This window comes from Galeopterus variegatus, unplaced genomic scaffold (assembly GCF_000696425.1).
Source record: "Galeopterus variegatus unplaced genomic scaffold, G_variegatus-3.0.2 Scaffold3691, whole genome shotgun sequence".
Classification (NCBI taxonomy): Eukaryota; Metazoa; Chordata; class Mammalia; order Dermoptera; family Cynocephalidae; genus Galeopterus; species Galeopterus variegatus.
Genome location: NW_007729802.1, coordinates 104,399 through 128,538, shown reverse-complemented (window position 1 = coordinate 128,538; position 24,140 = coordinate 104,399). Strand labels below are relative to the sequence as shown.

Genomic DNA, 24,140 nt, shown 5'->3' with positions numbered 1-24,140 from the left:
TTAAAAATAATGATAATAATAATCATAAGAATAAAAACAACCAAAATAAACCACAGCAGCTAACTGCTAGCTCTTTGTGAACCTTTAAAACCAGAAAGGAATTTGAATTCCAGTCAGAAACAGGCAGTCAAATTATATTTATTCATTTGTTTTGAGTGTTTCTAGCTGCTCATTACTCAGTTCATTAATTCTTTTTAAAAGATGTTAATGTTATTGGTTGGATGGTTCAAAAATGTCCTGAAAAGATTTTTAATTGTTGTAAAATAATGGCACTATAGTAAAAAAGTGAAAGAGAGGTTACCAGAAAGATTTTTTCTCTAAACTATTTAAAAACTATGTATTTTAAATGATTATCTGTCACAAAAGTAATGAGTTGATTTTTATTATCACAAATGCAAGTAGGTATGTGGAGTAGCTTCTTTTAAAATAGAATACCTGCTCTACGTTTTTAAAGTGGAGATTAGGAAATATAAATATTCATTACTTCAATTTAAAATGAAATTATTGGATGAATAAACTCCTAAAGGCATATTAACTCAGAATTCTCCTTCAGATAATTTTACTTATACTGAAAAAGCTCAATAATCTGTTGTAATGAAACCCAGAGGCCATACTAAATTTAAAAAAAAAATGTTTTCTGGGAAATGTTGGTAAAAAGGAGTAAAACCAGTACCTGATAGTATGTTGAACTGATGTATTTTTCTCCAAGTTCTTTTGCGTAATTGAGTTTATTTCTTAAATAAGGAAATCTAAGATTAAAGAACATGAAAACAAATTATTCCCCTTTAATCCTCATGCTTAAATAATGTTACATGCAAAAAATATTATTTTTAAAATGATTGTGTCATAAGTAAGAAATTTATTTTCTTTATACTAATTTTTGAATTTTTTTCTGCTAAATCATTACAAATACTGTCAACCTTATAACAGTAGTATCAGTATTAATTTTTCTAACCATGCATGATTCATTTGACCCCACAGTAGTTATAGTTTGCTTGCCTTGTTTTTTCCCTGAAATTAAAAAAAAAAAGTGTATAAAAACACAATGTACATCTGCTCTACATAGCAAGACAGCAGAACAACTTAATTCCTAATCAACTGTTAGCATTTTATTGTTTCACATGTGGATTTTGGAGATAACACACTTATATGACTTCTCTGAACTTTCTGTGTTGAATGTGCACTGTTGTTAAACTACTTGTTTATTCCCTGCCTGCTCTTTGAAGAAGTCAATTAGGAATAATGGGAAACAAGGGGTAGGCAAAACATTGCAGTGCAGTGTTATTTCCATCTGTCTGGGAATATTTCAGCCAAAAGTTTATTTTGGGAAAAAAAAAAAAAAAAGAAAGAAAAAGCCGTAATGCACTCTCCCACACACAAAACCACAAATACTTTGGCTGCAAATTATTCTGCAGTGTTGTTGCTGTGTTGTTGCCTGTGTCCGTTCTCGTGTGTAAAGCTGCCACCCACTCATGCATGTGTTTGCAGATTCTCGTCTGTGTGCTTGTTCATGAATTAGCTCATCCTCCTCCTGGTTTAGGTTAAATTTATTGAAGAGAACAAGAATTGATGGGTATGACTGTTAGCTGGAAAGCCCTTCCTCACTTCCAAGCCTTCATTTCAAACCACATCTTCTGCTGAAATTTCTCAGTGGGATGAAGTGTTCAGTATCAGTCAATCAGTCTTCCATGTCACCTTGCTCTGCATAGGTCTTTGACAATTCTTGGAAAATAATTTAATATTGTGTTGTTTCAGTTACTCTGCATAAGCAATGGAAGCATTTGGTAAGAATCACAGCCTTAACTGTGAGGGGTTGAATTGTCTTAGTTCTGCTTGCCAAATGACCGGGAATGAAGACTACTTTTTGGTGGAAAGAAAACCCCAAAGTAGCAACATTTCATGGAATCAAATGTCAATAATAAAAGAAACTCCCCTGTGAACCTGTAATATCAATTAAAATCAACGTTGTTCTAGGATAGCTGAAATGTGTGATTTTTCCATTTTGCCTTTTCACTGACAGTATACCCATAATTCTTGGTGATTACTTTCTCTCCAAAGTTAAATTCTGGGCCATTGGTGACAACATTATCTATTGTTCTAAATTGTTGTCTTAACTACATTCTTTAAAAATGTAATGTTGAAGGCGCATAATATTGAAGATGACTCCAGGATGAACCCCGAGTTTGCAGACCGAATAAAACAGCTTGATAAAGAGGCCTCTTTCTACCGTGATGAGTGTGGCAAGGCCCAAGCAGAAGTCGACCGGTTGCTGGAGATCCTCAAGGAGGTGGAGAACGAAAAGAACGATAAGGATAAGAAGATCGCGGAACTTGAGAGGTAAATGTTACAGCGCTGTGAATTGTCAACAGTGAGTGAACGTGATTGCTTTGTCGGCCATCTTGGGTTGTGGGGGATTTGGAAACAAGTTATGAACAAGGAATATGGTGTGTTAGGGATGATGTTCTGTTTCTGTGGGCTACCAAGAAGGTAACTGACTGATCTTTTGAGGGATATACCTCTTCATTGTTTAAGAAAATAACAGTCGACCTCCTTGAGCATTGTCCATTATCTAGCATTTTGGCCAGCAAAGTGTGTAAGAAATTGAGGCTTTGACCTGAAAACCTCAATTCTTTCCCATCACAGATAAACACTGGTGTTTTAGGTTTGTCTTGAGAAAAAGAATATGGAAGAAAGTAGTTGGGAATTCTTCATTCAAAATCGGGGAAGGGGGAGGGAACTCATATCCTTTGGATGTCTTTTGGCAACCATGACAAATTCATGCTTGAGATTTATCTTTTAAGAGGACTTTATAGCACTTGGTAAATAAATATGCTTGCATAAAGCCTACATGATAGCAAATTCTGTCTAAAAGCAAAGAAGTTATATCAGGGTTCCAGAGTATTTATTTAAATTTTCAGATAAATCATGGCCATATTGTATTTATGTATAGTATGGACTCTAAAAATAAGCTTGTTATCAATGCTTTTTCCTATATTTCATATAAAGAAAGAACTTTTCAAATAATCTTTTTTTTTTTTGTTTTTTTTTTTTTTGTTTTTTTCTGTGTCCGGCCACGGATCGCAACCCTCAGTGTTGCCCCCGCACCGGACTGGGGACCGGCAACGGGATCGCAACCCTCAGTGTTGCCCCCGCACCGGGCCGGGGACCGGCAACGGGATCGCAACCCTTGGTGTTGCTCCCGCGCCTCGCTCAGCCAGTGAGCGGGAACCGGTCTGTATGTGGGATCCGAACCCTCGGGCGGGAGCGCCGCTGCGCTTCCCAAGCGGTGCACTATCCAGTGCGCCACCGGGCCGGCCCCCAAATAATCTTATGTAATTCCATAACCTCTGAGGATTTCTTATTGGTTCAGTAATAAGGCAAAATTTGTCTTTCCTAGATTCAGTCCGTATGGAAGAGATCAGCAAATTTTGAATAAATCAGTGAAGGTTTCCTGATCGGGAATCTTTTGAGGCCCTAAGGGACTTCAAGAGGTACACAGAGTAGCTCTATGTGGTCTTGCAGAAAGATCATGGGCTTTAACCACTGAAAGACCTGGGTTCAAATTTTGCTTGTGCTTTATGCCAGCTGTGTGGCCTTGAATCTTATTAGAAGTGAATCTCGGGGCCGGCCCGGTGGCGCACTGCTACAGTGCGCCGCTTGGGAGCGCGGCGGTGCTCCTGCCGAGGGTTCGGATCCCACATACAGACCGGCCGCTCACTGGCTGAGCGAGGTGCGGGCGCAACACCGAGGGTTGCGATCCCGTTGCCGGTCCCGGTCCGGTACGGGCGCGACACTGAGGGTTGCGATCCGTTGCCGGTCACGAAAAAAAGACAAAAAAAAAAAAAAGAAGTGAATCTCTAAGAACCTATTAAAATGTATCGTGCTTTGCAAGCTCCTAGTCCATGTGTAAGATGGAATACTTATATCAATGCGAAAACAAAAATATTCTCAATATTAACTGACTTTATATTAAATGAGTAGGTTAGTTCCCAATAAAATTTTAGCATTTTCAAATATAGTATTTAATACATTAGAACTCTGAATCGATTAATATTTATTTTAATGATCTTAGCATTTGTTTGATGATAATCTGATTTTTATTCAATGTGACCACTTTTAGCAATTAAATCAAGGAGTTCTTTTTTCCTGAGGTAACTGTACAAATTAAAATCCTTAGGTACTTCGTTTTAATTTTAAAATGTGGGAAATGTTCTGCCAGTGTACTGGTTCTTAAAAACTGAGAACACTGATGATTTTAGATATATCTACATGGCTATTTTGGAGCTACATTTCAGGAACAAAATTCTTCTTAAAAGGCAAGCATGAGATCACAAGGAGGTTAGAATGATGTCTCTTTTATTGGTGAGAAAACTGAGACGTTGAAAAGTTGAATGTCCTTCTGGAGACTGGTTCTGTGGTCCGAAAGATGTGAAAATATAACACAGGTTTCCTGACTCCTAGTCTACTGCGCTGAGAAGCAGTAAGTCATATGCAGGGTGCCCTAGATAATAATACTGAAAATATTAATAACAGCAATAATAATCATCATAATAGGGTATGTATATTTTATGCTCACAGTATACCGGGTACTCTGCTAGGCACTTGACCTGCAGTACTGTATACCACTTAATCTTTCCCAAAACATGGAAACTACCATTATTTCCATTTTATAGAGAAGAAACTAGGACTTATGCAGATTAAGTAACTTCCTCAAGGTTGTAGAGCTCTTAAGAATCAAAGTTGGAGTTTGAACCCAGGACCAATGGATCAGCCACTAAGAACAATCCCTTCCACCAATGGACCAGAAGAAAGAAGTTAGTTCAGTTGCACCAAACAGCCATGCAGCCAGTAGAGATCCCTGCCTGAGCAGGTTCTGCTGCTGGGCCATAAGAGAGCTGCCTCTTCTTTATTAGCTTTCATAAGGGAAAGTGATGTGCCCCCCATTTAGAAGGCATTTTCTGCACTAAACCAGCTTCCCAGAATTGTAATTGAAAATCTGGATCTGTTACCATAAGTGTTTACATTTAAATAGCTTAATTGTCTAGTTGGACAATTGTTGTCTTAGCTGGACACAGTTGCCACTAAATTATGAAGAATATTCACATTTTTATTTCTTCAAGATGGAATGCATTAAAGCAGCAGTGATTTTACAGGCATTTATCTTTATGTACTTTCTGCACATTTTCTTTATCTCTGCCTCTGCCTCTCCTTAAAGCTGATGCCTCCCAGGCACTGTAATTCATAAAATGTGTGGTGGGACCTGACTCTGTCCCAGTTCTTTGCCTGTCTGTGTCTTGGGTCCAGCAGCAGAACATAGTCTGGGAAATGTCTGAGCCCCTGCCCCAGCCCAGGCCCCTAAGGAGGAGGGGGTGGAGAGCCAGAGGGGAAGCTTCTTGGGAAAAGGAGGGCTCAGCTTTGGCCTGCCTTTCTGAAGCATTATCTGCTGGGCTACATGTGTATTCCAGCAAAAGCATCTTCCTCAAGTTGTCGGGCAACCTTTTTCAAATTGGGAAGTATCTCCATTTGCTGGCTTAAACTACAAAATTCATACCTCATAATGTTGGGAACTAAAGATTTCTTAGCAATGTGACATATATCTCCATTTTGGAGTCATGGAGAAGTGTTTGCAATTAAGTTTGTGATTTTGAAAACCAAAGTATTGAACTTGAAATAAATATGTGGTCTCTGGCTTGTAATGTGACCTACCAGAGTGAAAAGACCTCTTTTTAAAGCAGCTAGTGTTCTAAAATATTCCAGAACTTCAGTCATATGCAACAAAAGGTATGGGGTTAGAAATAACTCAAACGACCCTGACATGGGCCTGCTTCTCTCTCGGAGGGCAATTTGTGTTTGCTTTCTAGTCGGTTAATCTTCCCATTCCTGATTTTCCACACAATGTATACATTCCAAATAGCACATGGCTGGTGTTTACACGATGCATTTACCTCTTAAATTCCACGTGAATGATGTTTTTCATCAGCCATTAAAATTTTTGCTTTTTAAAGTGCATATCCTCTAGTGTGGTCCCTGTGTGCAGTTCTGTCTGTAACCTTCTGTACTTGATGCTGCTGGCCCAGTGGGGAGCTTCTGCCTCAGACTGCAGGCTGCTCTGGGGAGTTCGCCACAAGGTGGGCTGTGGGCCCTGAGTGCCCCTGAGAATTGGTCCAAATCAAGCTGAAGTCTTCATTCATCACCAGTGCCAGATGCCACATATGTGACACAACCAAGTAGTAATCAAACCTGAGAGGCAGTGAAATATGTGGCACTTCTGTGTTAGTGCCCATCAAAGTCTCTAAGTTTTATATAGAGTTTCAGAATTAATCCTCTGTTGCCCTAGGGGAAAGAGAGAGGTTAATAGAGTCTGTCAAACAAGACTGCTGCCACTGGGTTTCTCGCATCCCGCCCATGGGAAAGAATCAGTCGGGTGACCTTTCATGTAATTATCTTAAATATGTTAGAGGTTTTGTTGGTATTTGTCTAGAGGATTGGGAATGCCCAAATTGAGCCCTCAATCACATCCCTCCCTACTGTGGAGAGGAGGGTGGGTCCCTAGGGGCTCTACTCGTAAGACATAACATTGGAATGGAAAACAAGATACCAGTAAATTATCTGGATCAAGGACTAATGCCACCAGACATTTGGACATTGAGATATCATTTTAGATGCCTAAAAGAGCCTTATCTAAGATTGAGAAACAGACTATTATTTTTCCTTCTGATTTGCTCAATAATGTGCTGACATAATTTCCTTGATGCCTTTCAGAACTCTTTTCAAAACGTGAACTTAAACTTTATTATTATTTTTAAGTTATGATAATATGTTCTAGAAGTTTTATGGTTCATGGAAGAAACTTGATACCAGTTCTATTTGTTTTGATATAAACTCTTTTTGCAGAGTGATTTCCACTTATGTTTGTTAATGTATTTGAGGAACTTTCTTTAAAATTTCTTCAAGTGGCATATGTTTATACACCACTCCTAGCAACCTTGTAGGGAGGACATGGATGCCTTTAAGAATTTGGTGAAAACTAGGAACCCTTGGAAAAGGCAACTAAATCTTAAATATGTGCTTGCTATTTCAGTTTAGGATTCCCCAAAGCTTGGCCATGAGCCTCAGTTTAATTACCTCTGATCCAGAAGGATTTGAAATGGCAGCTGGGGCCAGTGTTGCAAAAGTCCCTGCAATGACCGTGGCCTGCCCTGACCCTCATTTCTGATCAGCTGGGCAGTTATGATCATGAAACGCTCTGCAGGAGTATTTCAGATATGAGCGATTATTGAATCAACACTTTCACCATGTGTTTAATCTTGAATTTTCTCTTTGATTTTTATCATTAGAGTTAAAACTTTTTATTTGAAATGTTTTAGTTTAAACTTCCTGATTGGAACATCACATATTGCACACAGGTATTGATATTCAACTCTGTACCCCACAGATATCAGCCATGATGCATTTTTTTAAAAAGCTTTATCCTGAGTATTTTTTGTTTTGTTTTCTTTTTCCTTCCTGTGTGAAATGCTTAAAACAAACTTGTCATAGTTTGGAGCAGTGGGGTCCCACTGAGCAGATAGCTGGTCAAGTATTTGTTTGTCCACTTTATTTTTGTAAAGGTCATTTTACACGTTAACAAAATGAATGTCCACTATGTGCTCGTGTGGTAGCCTGGAAGATGATCATGATTTCTTTGTTTTCTTTTTTGTTTTGTTTTTTGCTTGGTACTAGCAGCTATTGTTTTGAGTGATTAGAAGGACATGTTAGATATTTTTGTACTAATAAGTTATCAAGCATCTGGATATTTTCAGTGATGAAGTTGGAACCTCCTTTTTACAATTGAGAAAAAATAATCTCAGTTTTGGAAGTTACTTTGTCCTTACTCGGGAGGCTGATTGGCAGGTGGCACTCCACCAAAGCCGTCTTCGTGGGGTCTATGATCATCGCTAGGTACAGTGCTCTGTGAGTATCTAAAATGGAAATCTTTGAACCAAAAGCCAAATTGCTCAGCTCCTTTGGTTTTCAGGGACGAAGGAAAAATATCTCATAGGATATAACCATCCAACTTACTGATTCAAATAAAAATCTTTCTGACATCAGTGCTTACTGCCAGGTCTAATACATTCGTAATTTCCATTTCAGCTTATTAAATAATAAAAATTTGTATGCACACAGATAGGAACTTTATCTATACATATTCCTCTGGAAAAGGGCAACCTGCCATCGCGCTGCAGGGAGCCCACCTCTGGTTAACATCCGTGCTTGTTGTGATCGTGTGTATGAGAGCAGATACTGGTTTCTTATATATGATAGATAATGTGACAGCTTACAGTGTATGCCCAGGGTTTTTGGGGATAATATCAAATAAAATTTGCTTTATTGTCCTTCGTTTGGTTATAAAACCTGCTAGTATAACATCTGCTGGCTGTATGTTTAAAACTAATGCATTTCCTTCCTTTATTCTCTTTTGCTCTCCCTTTTCCTTTCTGCTTATCCTCCAAATTGCTGCTTTCACCCTTGCTCCAATCAGCTTGACTCTAAGGTCAGTACTTTCGGTTTTTCTTCTAACTGCCTTTCCCAGCTAAGCTCAATTTATTGCTTGCACTTGTTTAACAAACACATTTCTGAAATGGTTTTCCTCTGGCCACCATTTTTTTTTCCATTTCATCCCATGCCTAGGGAAGGTTTACTTTATGAGAAGGATGAATAGGTGGGAAAAGGCAAAGAAGAAGATGGGAATAAATTGCTGTTGGATTATTTGATAAACTTGATTCAAGGATTATAAAATCAGTCAGAGAAATTGTTGTGATAACTCCCAATATGTTTTGCCTGAACAGCTCAGAAAATTGACTGCATGATGATACAACATGGAACTGTGGAAAAAACAAAATGCAGGGTGCTAAATTTAACCTAGGAGAACAAAAGTTCTGCCTGTGACACAGCAACTTTAAAGCTGAATTTAATAGCACAAACCATTCATACTTTTCACTTAATAAATCACTGTGTTTTGAAAGATTAATAATTCTTTTCTTAAAGTCACTTTTGAAAATTATCAGTGTGTTAGTAACATATTGTATACACATGTTATTTCCTGACATTGTTTTGGTTTTAACTTTTTAACTTCATTTTTATTAGCCATAAGACATACTTTAATTATCTAGGGCATACCATATGGAACCCAGTGTAAAACTAGATTCATTTTGACTGTGTGTACCTGATATTTACAAGTAAAATGGACATTTTGTTTAAAAATGCATCTCAGATTTGATTTCTCTAATGTAGGAGGCTCGTGTCAATAATTTCTTCTTCCTTAAGTCAAGGAAGACTTCTCTTTCCAATAATGCATGGTAATATCCAGTGATTTCTGTATCTTACTGAAGGTTTTTCATTGTATGATTCAGGGTTATCTAGTCTTCAAAAAAAGGAAGTCCCAAATCAGAATGGTAGTCAGTATAGTTGCTCTCTTGAGGGGCGAGCTGTATTATTTTCTTCTCTATGCAGGATCTGTCCCCTTCTACTCTGTCCTTTCACCCACGCCACCAGACCAATGCATTTATTCCAGCAGTGAATAATTTTAAAACAAGGCCTCCTGCTCACATATCAATTTTGTTCCACCACTGGCTCCCAGCCTTTCTGGCTCGTAGTTCTTGACTACTCCTCTGCTATTCCCACATGCCACACTGGGTGTCGCACAGGAACTTCCCGAACTGCATCACACGGAAGGAAACCCTGTCCTCAAAAGTTCCCCCAACAGAGGCCTAGTCAGAGATTAAAAGCATGGCCCTATAGAACTGCCCCCACCCATAATTTAATGATGGTTAATTCACTTTCTGGAATAGACCAAATTTGGTGCACCCGTGTGCAGAAACACAGTCATCATAATTGGGGGCGGGGGGGGGGCGCTCAACCATGTGGCATCCAAATCTTTCTTCCAAGTTTTGGATCCACTCATTTAATGAAGCCTTAAGCTTTTCTCCTTGCCTGTCTTTTTTGCTTTTCTTTCTCCCTTTGCCTTCTCTTTGCTGCTGCTAATCTGTACCTCTTGATATTGAAGCCCTGAAGCCCTGAGACCAGGGACTCCTTCACTCTCACACCTCAGGCTCCCTGCCTAAGCCTCCAGTTTTTTTTTTTTCTACATTATGTTGTATTTTTCTTTCTGCATTAGAGACTTTTTTGGGTGGTAGTTAGTTTTTTCCTATTTTGTGATGAATGAACGTGAACTCTGACTCTCAGAAGATAGGGTACAGGGTTAGGGCTGGGAGGAGTTTTGGGTAACCAGTGGCTCTCTGGACAAGGGGCAGGATGTGCTGAATGGGTTTGGTAAAATGTACATGCCAAATCTAGTTCAGTGGACTATAGGGGTTAAATCAAAGTTCAGATCATTCTGACATGGTTTAATCTATTGCCCCAAATGAACATGATGGAGAAAATGTGCAATCAATGTGAATAATTGCTGATTATATTTTTAGTGTAGGAGGAATTGGGCAGCCCCGCCCTCTTGAAAAGAAAAAAGTCTGTCGAGTCCTGAAAGCTTTGACAAGTGTCCAGAGTTAACTGTACTCCTTTTTTTCCCAACCACTTCCAGATTTACCAGTTAAAGTGAAATGTAACAATTGAATCGAATGCAGGATCTCTTGCCCATGTACTTTCTTTATATGGCTTATAGTTGAGATGCATATGTGTGTGGATGTGTGTGTGTGTGTGTGTGTGTGTGTACATACATATATATGTGAATGTATATACATTTATCATATATTTTAGAAAAATCATGTCTGGTCTTTCTTCCCATAGAAGTTTGTGCTATGCCCTGTATATCCCCACTTCCCAGTCTGAACCTTAAAAACTTCACTAACTCTTACGGCTTTTCTATGTGCTGTTGACTCCATGGGGAGTTCTCCCCTCCAACTATGTTTTTGGAATACCTCTTTTCCTTTTTCTTGTAGACACTCATGCTTAAATTTAGGTGGACAGATATTAAATATTGGGTTTGGTAAAATGCAAATATCATATTCTAAACCTGTTCAGGTCTCCACTCCAGTAAACTCCACTTCTGTCAAAAATATCTTTACACACAAACCAGCGGGAAGCAAGAGAGGTTTTCCAGGATCCTTGTATTGCACTAAGGGGGAGGGTTAATGTGGAACTTGCTCATTTCTAGGAACTATTTGTTAGATTACCATGTGATTTATGACAGATGATGTTATCTCACTAAATGTATGCAGCAATCGACTAAAAAAATAAAAAGTATCCTTTGGACTTCAGTTCAAAATCCTGCTAGAGAATCATCCAAGTAAAACCAGAAGGCTCAGGCTTCTCCCAGGCTCTCCCAATCTCCAACTTACTTTGGATCCTGGGTCAACACTTCCTTGTTTGGGCCTCAGTGTCCCTTCATGGAGAGGAGGGAGCCATCTTGGGAGCAGGTCTTCTGGGATCCTGCCTGCACGTGGGCATCACACGTCTGATGGAGAGGTTGTCAGCGATGGGCCTTAGGCATCATCCTGCATTGAGGGCTGGCACCTGGCAGCAGGCAAGAGCTCATTGTTACGAGTCACTTCGAACCCTTCTACCAAAATAAACTCTTTGTGATGTTTCCCCAAACCTCAACACTGTCCTGTCGATCCCTCATTCTTCTAGCAAAAGATGAAGTCACTTCTCCCAGACCTCAGAGGTCTGTTGGCCAAAAAAACAATGAAAAACACCTTGCCCAGTGCATCTTGTTACTGTCCTGCATTTGCTCTTTGCTAGGGTCAGTTCTTTGCCTCTTTCCCTCCACAAGCACATAGTGAGCACCTACAGCATGTTAGGCTGGGTACTACAATGCTGGCCTGGCATTTCCAAAGATCAGCTGATGCAAAACTGACCAAACTGTTTAACAGATGCTGCATATTATGTTTTTCTTTTTTTATATATTCATGATGCAGGTTGATAATAATAGTAGAAATAGCAGGAGTAGCAGGAGCAACAATAATACCATGAAGCATTAACTAAGTGCCAGCGCTGATTAATCATTTTTTATGTAGTATTTACTTATCGTAATCACTGTATGAGGTCTGGACTGTCATTTTTTCCATGTTAGAGAAGAGGAAACTGGAGTTCAGGAAAGCTGAATATTGTGCTAAGTTAATGCAGCTAGTAAGTGAAAGAGTTAATTTTTTTTTCCCCCAAAAGCTAATCCTTTGTGATCTACAGATTGAATCATTTACCACTTCTGCTCCAATTGCATAGTAAAAGCTCTGAGAAGGCCTGCAGTAAGGAAACCCGTATAATTTTGTTAAATCCAGTTTCCCAAATGTGGTGTTCATGGAATATATTCAGTGAAATACGTTGGGGAAAAACTGTCCTTGCTGCTGTGCAGCCAGCCTTTATTCTGAGATTCACCTCAGTCCCCACTGATTCTTCCTGCACAAACCCCACCCCTCCAGGGCCAGCCAGCTGTGGCTTCTTCCACCAAGGCATCCCTGAGCCCACTGGATTGGTCTCTTGCTCCGTGCAGTGTACCATGCTACCCAGTGGAGATAGCAGTCGTGCTCTTGGATGTTGTTGAGTAAGTGACTGTTGAAGAAAGGAACTTTTGTTAGCTTTGTCTCACCTCTCCTGCCCTTTTCTTGGCCCCCATGGAGAGTTGCTGGTGTGCTCTTTCTGTAGGTTGAGTTGACTGCACTAGGTAGTATACCTAGGTTCAGACGAGAAGCCCTGAGAAAAGATGTGATTCATTTTCTATCAAGCTGGATGCTTGAAAGTTAAGAAAATAAAGACACAGATAAAAGAGGAGAAAAGATCTCTATCTGAACGTCTCTCATTTTCTCCACCTCCCCCTTCCTTTGCTTTCTCTCTTCTCCCTCCCTCCATCCCTCTTCCATCTACGTCTCCTCTTCCTCTCCTTCCTTGGGTGTGCATTGAAATCATTCTCCACACCAGGGTCTGTGCTAGGTGTTGGGGATATAGCAGTAAAACAGACATGACCTCTCTCCTCACTGAATTCAAAGACCAGCACTTCCTGTAAGGAAGGATTTGGCCACTAAGAGAAATAATTTGTCCCATTTATACTAATAACTGGAAAAACTGGGTTTCAGGTGTGTTTTCCCCCCTTTTCCTATTGGGGTTGAAGGGGTTATCCACAGGTCAGAAACTCATTTCCCTCTTTAAAGCTGCCTTATACTAATGCTGACATTTCTGGTGAAGTGTCAGAAAATTTTATGCCCAAGCAAAACTGGTAGAAAGCCAAAAATTGTCTGATTTTGCTTTGGATGCAAGTATTTTATTGGGGATGGAAAAAAGTTGTTTTCTCTGATTTACAGCTCCTGCAAACATAAAGTGGGTTCTATATTTAGAAATGGTTTTGAATCTTTGAGGTGTATCCAAGGGTTGGTGCTTGCAGCTTCCTGGTCCTGGCCTTGGTGGGACCTGCCATGGCTGATGTTTTGCTGAGCCAGCTCCGATTTATAGAACTAGGGCTTTATGCTCCATATTGTTTTTACTGGTTAGCTTTTGCTTGAGTTGCTACTCTGGTGTTCTATCTGTACCCTCTAGAATGGTGAAGGTGGAAGGAACACAACTGACATTGTAGTTGAAATGTTTTATAGTGCAGTGTGTTTCTGAGGTTGGAGATGAGTCAAGCATTCTCAGCTTGAAAATCTGTTAAAACAATAACACCAAAATCAAGAGATTGTTCCAGGTAGGCCTAATAAGTCCTGGCCCAGAATAAGAGATGCCAAGTTGGTAGAGTCAACCATTTATCTGCATTGTTTTCAAAACCTTTTATTTTCCCTGTTCCTCCCCTCTTCTTGGCTTTTGGTTGGTCCTACCATATGGACGGATATCAGCGAATAGTAAATCTCTCAAGATATGTTAGCCTTTTCTGTAAATGTTGGGAAGGGGAAGGAATTCTTAAAAAAAAAAAAAAAAAGTTTCCCAGTATTATTATAAATCACTTTCTAGAAAAATAATATCTTATTTCCTTTATATGGCTTTTCTTATGAAATGTGAATTCTATCACTTCATTACCCACAAGGCTAGCTCAAGTTGTAGGGAAACCTAACCATCCAGTGACTGCGTCTTTCTTCTGTATTGGGTGAAGGTGCTTGGAATTTCCACCCTGCGTAATGTCACATTTTTGTGAAGGCTTCATTTTGGGGAAACCTGTTTAAAAATGTGTGGATTTAATACTGTGTTTGTTTCTCTGAAGAAAATACATTATTGTTGGTATAACTAACAAAGGCTTTGGAAATTTTCTTTGGGGATATTCTGATGATTTTAATATTTGCAATTGTTTCATTTTACTCTAAATTCAATGAATACTATAGAGGTGACATTAGTTACAATATTAAACTAAATAAATATATATCATAAATAGAATAGAATAGGAAGCCAGAAATCAGCTGATTTTGCTTTGGGTGCAACTTTTTTATTGGGGATAGAAAAAAGTTGTTTTCTCTAATGTATAGTTCCTGCAAACAATGTGGCTTCTGTAGAATTATTTTTGTAGCACAACTTTAATTCTAGAAACTATAGAGTAGGTTTGGGAATGGAAATATGTTTCTTTTTGAAGAGCCTCCGTGGCTTTTTTCAGCCTGAGAGACCTTCTCTTCAGTTTTTTTTTTTTTTTAGATTGGTAACATCATTAATATAAGCATTACTATTGTTGTTATATAAAGAGCTATATGTACAATAATTTATGCTTTACAATAATTTTTTTTTCAATTAAAAGTGTGAAATGTGTGATACTCACAGTGTTTTGAAGAAATGTACTACTTCTTGTGAGACACCACCAGTTATTGATAATTGTGGAAACAATGGTGAACATTAGCAACTCTTGAGACACTTTACTGCAGGGTGGGGGCAGAATTTCATGTAGAGAATTGTTTTGCAAATTTTTACTTCAGGTTCTGGGAAAATCCCTTCCAAAGGTTTTAAGAACGTTACCACCAACTTTCTCAGATGGGAACCTGAAGTAATGGAATAGTCTTTCACTGGCCTTTGGTATTGGTCAACTAGAATTATTCCCGTGGCTGAACAGATCTCGATGTGATGTGTGAGCTGAAGTGTAAGAGAGTGGTTTTAAATTTAACTTCAGAGCCCTCTGCTATTTAATCATATGTCAGTTTGATGGTTCCAAGGACAGCATGAAATGTTGCTTACAGATAATTCCCGTGGAGAGAATGAGTTGGTTATAATAATGAATAGCTGAAGAATCTTCTGATAACCTGCAATGAATGGGCTTTGGTGAGAAACACTCACTGTGTAATTGACAGATAGGTGTCCTATCGCTTTGCTGAGTGTGGGTGCTCTTCCACCACCTAAACACGCAAAGCTGGGGCTTTTTAGGGATTCCTGAGTAGATAAGGATTTCATGTGTGTTGTCTCTCCCAGACCTGTTGCTACTTTATATTAATATTTCACTCATAACCCAGGTTATTCAAGCTGTCGTCTATTGTTACAACATTAAATGTAGAAAATTAAATAAACCACATCCTAAGAAACAATATCAACATTACTATAGCACTTAGGACAAGATTCTTTATGTCTTTAAGACTAATCTCTGTGTCTGCAAAATGGAGACAATTACATTATAAGCACATCCCTCATGGGCTCACTGAGCATGGAGCGCAGTTCTGGCACATGGTGGATGTTCAGCAGGTGGCAGTGGTGTGGTGGTTATGGTATGGTTGTGATGAAGATTTTCATGCCAAGAGTAACAGGTGAGAGTAGGGAGTTGACACAAGACAGACACGGGAGATGATTCTGTCAAGGCAGCCTCCATTGCTTTCCTAGTTTTAAAAAGCTGGTTGCAAGAATAAAGACTTTAGACTCTTTCCCCCTAAGCCATTGAGAGGTTTTTGAGGGGAAGGTTGAAAATAGCATTATCCTGCTGCATGCTTTTTTCCTCAGGGATATAAATAAGAACATAGAAAATTCATCTTACACTTATTGAAAAGTAATCTTCAGGGCTGGCCTATTAGTTGGTTAGAGCGTGGTGTTGATTACACCAAGGTGAAGGGTTCAGATCCCCTTACCAGCCAGCTGCCAAAAAAAAGTAATCTTTATATATATGTAAACTAATCTATTAAATATATGTTTGTCTCATATAAAGATGTGTTTTAGATTTTTCTGGAACTGGATAGCCAGGATTCAGCTACTGTCTTTCTGTATTCATGTGTGAAAAGACCTGATGTTGAGTTTAGTGGATGAGCCAAGTATCCAAGTGTGTTTCTTCATGTGTTTATTTCCTTTATTCATTACCTTATTCACTTTCATCAAATAGTAATTGTATGTCTGCTTTGTACCAGGCACTGTGGTATAACTAGAGCTATTCCTAGAAGCAATATTGTGTGAGACAGAAGCAGATGAATGTGATATTATGCAAGTGGCATAATGTAATACACACTGTTCTGCACCTTGGCTTTTTTTTTTTTTCCCCTTAACAAAATATCTTTGAGATCTTCCCAGATTTGTGTGCAAAATCTTTTTATTCCTTTTTTCCTCTGCACGCTATTGTACTGGTCTCCTCCTGAAGGTTTAGTTTGTTTCAAGTCTTTTCCTCTCATACAGACAGCTACAGTTAATACCTTTGAATAGACTTAATTTCATATGTAAATGAGTATATCTGTAGGATAAATTCCTAGATGTGGAATTGCTAGGACAATACATTCCTAATTTTGCTACATTTTGCCAGTTGTCCTCTACAGAGACTAAACCATTTATAGTCTCATCAGCAATGTGCCTGGGCAGGGTGCTTTTCAAAAATTTTTATCTTTGTCAAAATGGAAGGTGAAAAAAGGGCATTTAAGTGCAATTTTGATTTACTTTTATTACAAGTGAAAATGGACATGTTTGAATAAGTTTACACTTTGTCATACTCTTTTCTTGGTCTTTTTCTTAAGTATTTGTATGAGCTCTTTACATATTAGGGAAATTATCCATTTTGTCTTTGATCTGCGTATTAAATGCTCCCCCCCCACCAATTTGTCATTTTTCTTTTGATTTTGCTAGTGGTGGTTTTTGTTATGCAGAAATTTTTAAAAAATTATTTTTAGGTAGTCAAACATACTCATTCTTTATGTCTTCTGAATTTTGTGTCATAGTTAGAAACCTCTTCTACGCTGTAAGATTGTAAGTTCAATTGTCCTGTGATTTCTTTTAGTATTTTTATGGTTTGTGTCCTGGTCTGTTTGGGCTGTTTTAACAAAATAGTATAAATTGGGTAGCTTCTAAACAACAGAAATTTATTTCTCACTGCTCTGGAGGGTAGGAAGTCTAAGGTTAAGGCGCTGGCATATTTGGTGTCTGGTGAGGGCCCACTTTCTAGGTCATAGGCAGAGCCTTCTCACTGTGTCCTTACAAGGTGGAAGAGGCAAATAAGCTTTCTTAGCTCTCTTTTATAAGGGCACTAATCCCACTTCTGATCATCTCCCAAAAGGACCCACCTTTTAATACCACCACCTTTGGGGTTAGGATTTTAATATATGGATGGGGGTGGGTCCATGAACATTCTTTTAATATTTTTATTGTCTGATTTTCTGCATCGAAGTCTTTAAACCATTTAGAATTTATCTTAGTGTAAAGTATGAAGTATGAAGATACCTTTATTTCTTTCCTAAGTCAAATGAAGTTTAAATGCTGCTTCCTGCATTTGCCCTTCACTGAAGCCAGACCAGCCCAGGTTAGGTTTGTCTGTTGTAAGTTTCCGTAGCTTCCCACTAGAACATGGAGCCCATTCTTAATTGCTTGTTTGTCTGTCTTTCAATCTAGAGTGGAACTTCTATCTGGAAAGGACCTGTCTTAACCAATTAGTGTCTGCAAAATAGTAGACAATAAATATTTATAGAATGAATAAATTATGTGAGTTTTAAAGAAATGCAGTTATGAGGAGGTAGAAATTATGAGTAATTACAACCCGTGGACAAGGCATACAGAGTGGAACGGGAGTCATTGAGGCAGTGATACAGGAGAACCAGGTCAACAGATGGTGGAAGATTAGCCAGCTCTTGGTATATGGGACAATAATGGCTTTTCCATGCCCTTCTCTCTGAGACACAGGAAGAATACAATTTTCTTCTTCTTCCTCTTGGGAAGCCTGAGTTCTCAGCTGGGTTCAATGGGGCCTACCTACATAATTGAGGTGCCTGTCTAACTGTTGCAGAATGTAGGAACAGGTTTGGAAAATATGACAGGAACTAAGAACAGAGAGGTTTTGGGTGGCCTGTGCTTTGGTATAGCTAGGTAGCTCTGCCCAATAGGCAGATTGGAATGGAAATCTGGAACTTGGCCAAGAGCCATTCCGCACGGCAGAGGATGGCAAATTCTATATAAAGGTTGTGGGCGTTCAGAGGAGGGAGGGGTTGGGGAAGATTTTATGAATGTAATGGTTATTGCACTGGACTAGAAAAATGAAAAAGATTTTACCAGATGTAGAACTAGGTGAGGAGCCAGAGCAAAGGTGAGAATGTTGTGAAGATTCAAGGCATGCTCAGAAGAAAGGATGGGGTTCTGTAGCTGAGGCTCTGGAGTAGGGGAAAGAGTGGACAAATAGGTCGGCCAGGACAGGTGAAGCCTTGAATGCTTAGCAAAAAGATTTTGAACTTTCTAAGCCTGGAAAGAGCATAATCAGGAGTATCCTCTGGGGGATTTACCCTGTAGCATCTCTGTGCTGGAGGGGCAGGCAGAAGCCCCAGCTAGAAAGAACAGTGACACAGAAACAAGGTAGTGGCACTAGAGGCAAAGAAGAAACAAGTGCAAGAGATGCAGGGATAATTAATAAAATTTAGAGAAAAGGCAAAAACAAAAATCGTCAACCTGTATTTCTCTCCTCCTCTAGTTTACAGAAGAAAAAGGCCCTGTTTCAACAAGAGTCAGCAAGACAGGAAAAACATACACACAAACAAAAAACCAAGCTATTCAAGAGCAGGAAGGAAATAAAGATGTGGAGGCAGATATTTTGCTTAAGTAGTCTGTAGTTGTCACTGTTGCTCTTTCAGAATAAGAACAGACTTGGTTGAGTACTTATTCTGCCAGGTTTATCTCGTGTTTTCTTTAGAGCAACTCTAAGACACCAGGTGCTATTATTAGTCCCATTTTTGAGATGAGGAAACCAAGGCTCAGGAAGTTATGTAACTTTCCCACTCTCACACAGCTATGAAATAGTGGAGCCAGGATGCAAACTGAGCCATTCTGACTTCAGAGCCAGAATCTTCACCACTGCATCCTATTCCACAGCTCCACTGCAAGACTTTTTGTGCTAGTATAAATTGGTTTGGCCTAAGCACTCCTGGGATCATAGAGACCATTCTTTAATGTGCTTCTTTTGGGGTGGAAAGCTATTTCTATAATACAAAGGATTCCAAGCCTTGATGAAAACTCCTATAATGGAAGTTGAGAACTTGTTTTTGTTGGCAGTTCCAGCAGCCTTTTTGAGCTGCTGGTCTGAATCTTTACCCTCTCTTGAGCAAGAATGTGAAATTCCTCTTTTTGAAGTGAGTTTGAGTGGGCCCTGGCGAGTGGGCCTCCGTGGAGGCAGCGGCTTTGTAGCCTGGAGACAGCCATCAGCTCTGGACATACTTCAAGAATCATGGACAGCAGAGCTGGGGGAAGACCTCGGGCCATCCATCCTGCTGCCTGCTTAAGATGGTTCCCGGTGGGGAATTCTGGGGAAGCAGCCAAGAGAAAAGATGTATTTCCAGGAGGGGTTTTCTGCTTCTTCCAGGAATCATTTTTGGGACAGTTCTTCATGGCCCCACACAGTGTGATCAGAGAATCCCAGCAGCATAAAAGCTGAAAAGAAATAAAGGCCTTTGTTATGATATATGATGATTTTCCTTTTTGAAAACAAAACAAAACAAAACAAGACAACTTTCTGCAGCCCAGTATCTGCATCTGCCTTAGTCTTGTCTGAAACGAGCGGAAGGGCTGGCAGCATGTAACAGAGGTGTACTAGTGCCCTTGTCTAGGCAGTGTTCATTTGTGAGGGCATTCCTTCCTCATCATTATGCCAGGTCAAAGGGAGGGTATCTTGCCATCAAAATGCAGGGTCTTCCTCCCACAGAGCTTGGGTTCTTTTTTTTTTTTTTTTAACTTTTAAGCTTTAATGACTTCCTATGCCCGATAGAAAGGATCTGTGTTGGCTTCTAGGTTCTCATAGCTCCTGGGCAGAGCGTGACTTTTTTTCTGTGTGTTGTTACTCGGTTTGTTTGGTTTACCTCCTCATCTCTTATAGACATTTTGCTTTTGTCCTTTCCTCTCAACTTAAGATGTTTTGGGCAGACCAAGTAATACAGTTTTCCTCAACTTCTTTACATTTTAAATGCTATTTGTAGGCTGTTTTTATCATACGGCCGACTAAGTTTTGTAAAGCTTAAAAGCACACAAGACCTTTTAAAAGATCCTATATTTTAAAGATAATTTGGGAGAAAGATAATTCTAAGTGCCTTTCTTGGAAAATGTTGCTGCCATTCATCAAGCACTTCCCCTGAGCCAAAACAATGATATGTAAAATTTTTTCTAATCCCCACAACAACCCTGCAAGAAGGGTAGTATTAATTTGCAATGGGCAGATAAGTAAACTGAGGCTTAGTGAGGTTATTGGTAACCTGCTCAAGGTTGCTCTGGATTTGAATCCAGGTTATCTTAAGAGCAAGGGCCATGGGGATACAGGTACATGTGGATACTCACTTGCATCCCATAATAAAAGTGATTTAAAAAATGTTTTATTCTGAAGACAATGGGGAGCAAGATTGTGTTTTAGAAAGATGTCTACCCCATATTTTCTATACAACCAAAATTGGACTTATCAACCTTTCCTTCACCCATCCTCCCATTCTTCCACACACCTGGCCCTTAGTTTGGAACTGACACAGTATCTACCTGCTTTTCTAAGACAGAGAACTCCAGTTGGCCTGTGGCTCATTCCTCACGGTATCTAATCCAGCAGATTCCATTACTCTCATTTCCTTTTCTCATTCTTGGTGCTGCTGTCCCATTGGTCATTTGAACTATTATATCAGCCTCCAGAGAGTCACAGTTTGCCCCATTCGTCCAGAGAAAATCAGTAAGGCAACATCCTGTGACTAGAAGATGCTGTGGTCTCCTCTTTGCACATTGGGCAGAATATCAAACTCCACTGTCTGGTGTATGAAGCCCTTCACACTCTGGCTCTGGGATGCTTTCAAGTCTCATCTTAAACCCCAATGTACACACACAGCCCTTCCACCCCGTCATCTTCTATCCATGTTTGTCTTCACTGAAATTTTTTCTCATTTCCTGAACTTGCTAGACCTTTCTCATCTCTCCACATTGGAGCATACTTTTCGCATCGCCTCAGTGTCCCTTTTTTTCTTTTTACCTGCAAAACTCCTGCTCCTCCTTGACGTCTCAGTTCATATGTCACCTGCTGATTTGTCTAAAAACTCAGTAGATCCACCTTGTGTTCTGACATTAGTTAATGTTGTAAAAAGCATTTTGTTATAATCTTCCAGCTTCGTGTTTCTGTCTTCCACTAAATTTTGAACTGTTTAATGATAAAGACAGTATCCTCTTCACCATTGTGTCCTTAATGCCTGGCCCATGATTAGTGCTCCATGAATATTTGTTGAATGAAAAGATAGATGGAAGAACAGGTGCACTGGCAACAGGGAAGCCAGATGGGAGCTATTTCAGTGTCTGAACGATGAAAAAAGGCATGAGCTAAGATGGCAGCAATGAGAATAGAGAGGAGATAATTGTTTTGATAGATGTTTTAAATTAAATTAAAATGGCAGAGCATGGTGATCCATTGCATGTGATGTGTCAGGAAGAAGGAGGACTTACTCTTCTCCAACTCCCAATCTTGGGCGATTTTGAAGGTGATGGAGAGTGCAGAAGAAAGAGGGTGAATTTGGCTCTGGAGAGGGGACAGTTGAGGTTTTAGTTTTGAATATATTGAGATGAATGTGAAATATCCAGGCAGAGTTGTTCAATAAACATTCAGAAATTTGAGAAACTTACAGATACTGCTCCTTCAGAGGGTGATTTCTGGTTCCTGCCTAGCATTCCCTCTTTCTGCTCCACCTTCTGCTCCACTGTCTCGCTCCAGCCCCCTTCTCTACCCGGGTGGACATGGAAAGATGTCCAAGACTTATCATAAAATGTATAGCATTGTTCATTGTATTTCTAAAGGAATGTGTGTCTATGCTGCATTATACTTAAAAAATTTCTGGAAAGATTGACATGAAACCCCTAACAGGGGTATGGTTATTGGGAGAGGGGGAAGGGGAATATAATTTTTCTTTTTATAAACTCTTTTGTACTATTTAATTTTTTATTACTAGTATGTGTGATTTTTTTATTAAGATATATTCACGTACCATAAAATTCACCCTTTCAAGGTATACAATTTAGTGGTTGTTGGTATATTTGCAAGGTTGTGCAACTATCACCACTGTCTAACCCTAGAATTAAATTTTCGTCATCCCAGGAAGAAACCCCATACTCACTAGCAGGCACTCCCCGTTCCCCCTTTAATTCCCCCTACCCCTAGCTCCTGGAGACCACTAATCTACTTTCTGTCTCTAAGGATTTGAGTATTCAGGACATTTCATGTAATGGTATCATATAATATGTGATCTTTTGTGGCTGGCTTCTTTCACATAGCATAATGTGTTGGAGTTTCATCTATGTTGTAACATGTGTCAATACTTCATTCTTTTTTATTGATGAATAATATTACATGGCATGGGTATGACGCCTTTTGTTTATCTATTCATCATTTGATTGAATTTTGGATTGTTTTCCCTTTTCAGCTGTTATGAAAAATGCTGCTACGAACATTCATGTACAAGTTGGTGTTTGGACATATGTTCTCTTTTCTTGTGGACATGCACCTAGGGGTGGAATTGCTGTATCATATGTTAACTCTATGTTTAACTTTTTGAGGAATTGCCAAATTGTTTTCCAAAGTGGCTGTGCTGTTTTACGTTCTCACCAGAAAGATATAATTGTTTCAAATTCTCCACCTTCTCACAAACACTTGTCATTGTCTGTCATTTTGATCATAGCCATGCTCGTGGGTATGAAGTGGTATCTCACTGTGATTTTGATTTGCGTTTCCCTAATGATTAGTGATGTTGAACCCCTTTTCATGGTCTTATTGGCCATTTGTATATCTAATTTGAAGAAATGTCTGTTTAAATCCTTTGCCTGTGTATAATTGGGTTATTTGTCTTTTTATTGTTGAATTGTGTTATTTATACTTGTATTTTATGGATAGTAGACCTTTACTAGATATATGACTCTTATTTTTTCTTGTATACTGGTAATTTTACACTTGTACTTGATATGTTCTATTAAAAATCCTGTCTAATAGTTAATATTTTTAATAAGTTGGAAGGGTGATAGCTTAAAAAATTATGCTCTCAGATAAAGAAAGTGGATTTGTAATATTGTAATTAAATATATTTCTTACAAGTTAATTACCAGTTGGCAACTTTATATTGGCACTACTTCTTAGAGGGTGCAATGAGGTAGGATTGGGAACAGTTTACCAAATATTAAGAACTTTCTCAAAGTGTAATCTTGACCCCAAACATATGTACTCTTACAAACACACATGTGGTCATTTATGTGAAAAAGGTGCTTACCCTCTTTTGGTAATGTCTTAGCTACCTTTGAAATGGACCCTTACCTTGAATATTTGTTTAGCTTTTATATCTACTGATGTGACTGAAGTTCAAAATCTGAGCCTCCTCCAACCAAATAATTTGCCCATTTAAATGCTCAGGGTATGGCCTTCTTTTATAGTGCCATAAAACGAAATTTAAAAAGCCTCTCCAGAGAGCTGTGATTACCATTTTTTCTTTAGTTGTTAGCCAAACTAATAAATATTTTAGCAGTTCTGTCATCATATGTCACATAAAACTAGATCTAATGATCGAACCTAAGAGAGGATCCCAAGCACCACAGCCTTCTGTGTGGCTCTAGAGGAAGAAGTGATCCACCTGATAATTAGACCCTTGGGTTTTGGGAAGTGGGACTTAACACACATTCCTAAGAGGGGTGGATGAAGGGGCGCTTGAAAAAGTTGGCTTAGTGCAGATGAACAGACTGCTCAGGGAAGTGAAGGTACCTGTACCATTGGAGGTAGTCACACTGGCCTTTCTCTTCATCCCCCCCCCCCCCCCCCC

General features: G+C 39.2%; 1 protein-coding gene across 1 annotated transcript in view; it reads left to right on the top strand.

The window, feature by feature from the left end:
* LOC103601342 (ERC protein 2-like) overlaps positions 1–24,140 on the top strand; it is a gene marked incomplete at both ends in the record, with an annotated part of 200,878 nt that overhangs the window by 73,473 nt on the left and 103,265 nt on the right. The window contains 2 exons of the mRNA XM_008585740.1: positions 2,144–2,337; positions 8,522–8,533. Coding sequence (XP_008583962.1) covers positions 2,144–2,337; positions 8,522–8,533 — 206 coding nt within the window. The remainder of the gene's footprint in view (positions 1–2,143; positions 2,338–8,521; positions 8,534–24,140) is intronic.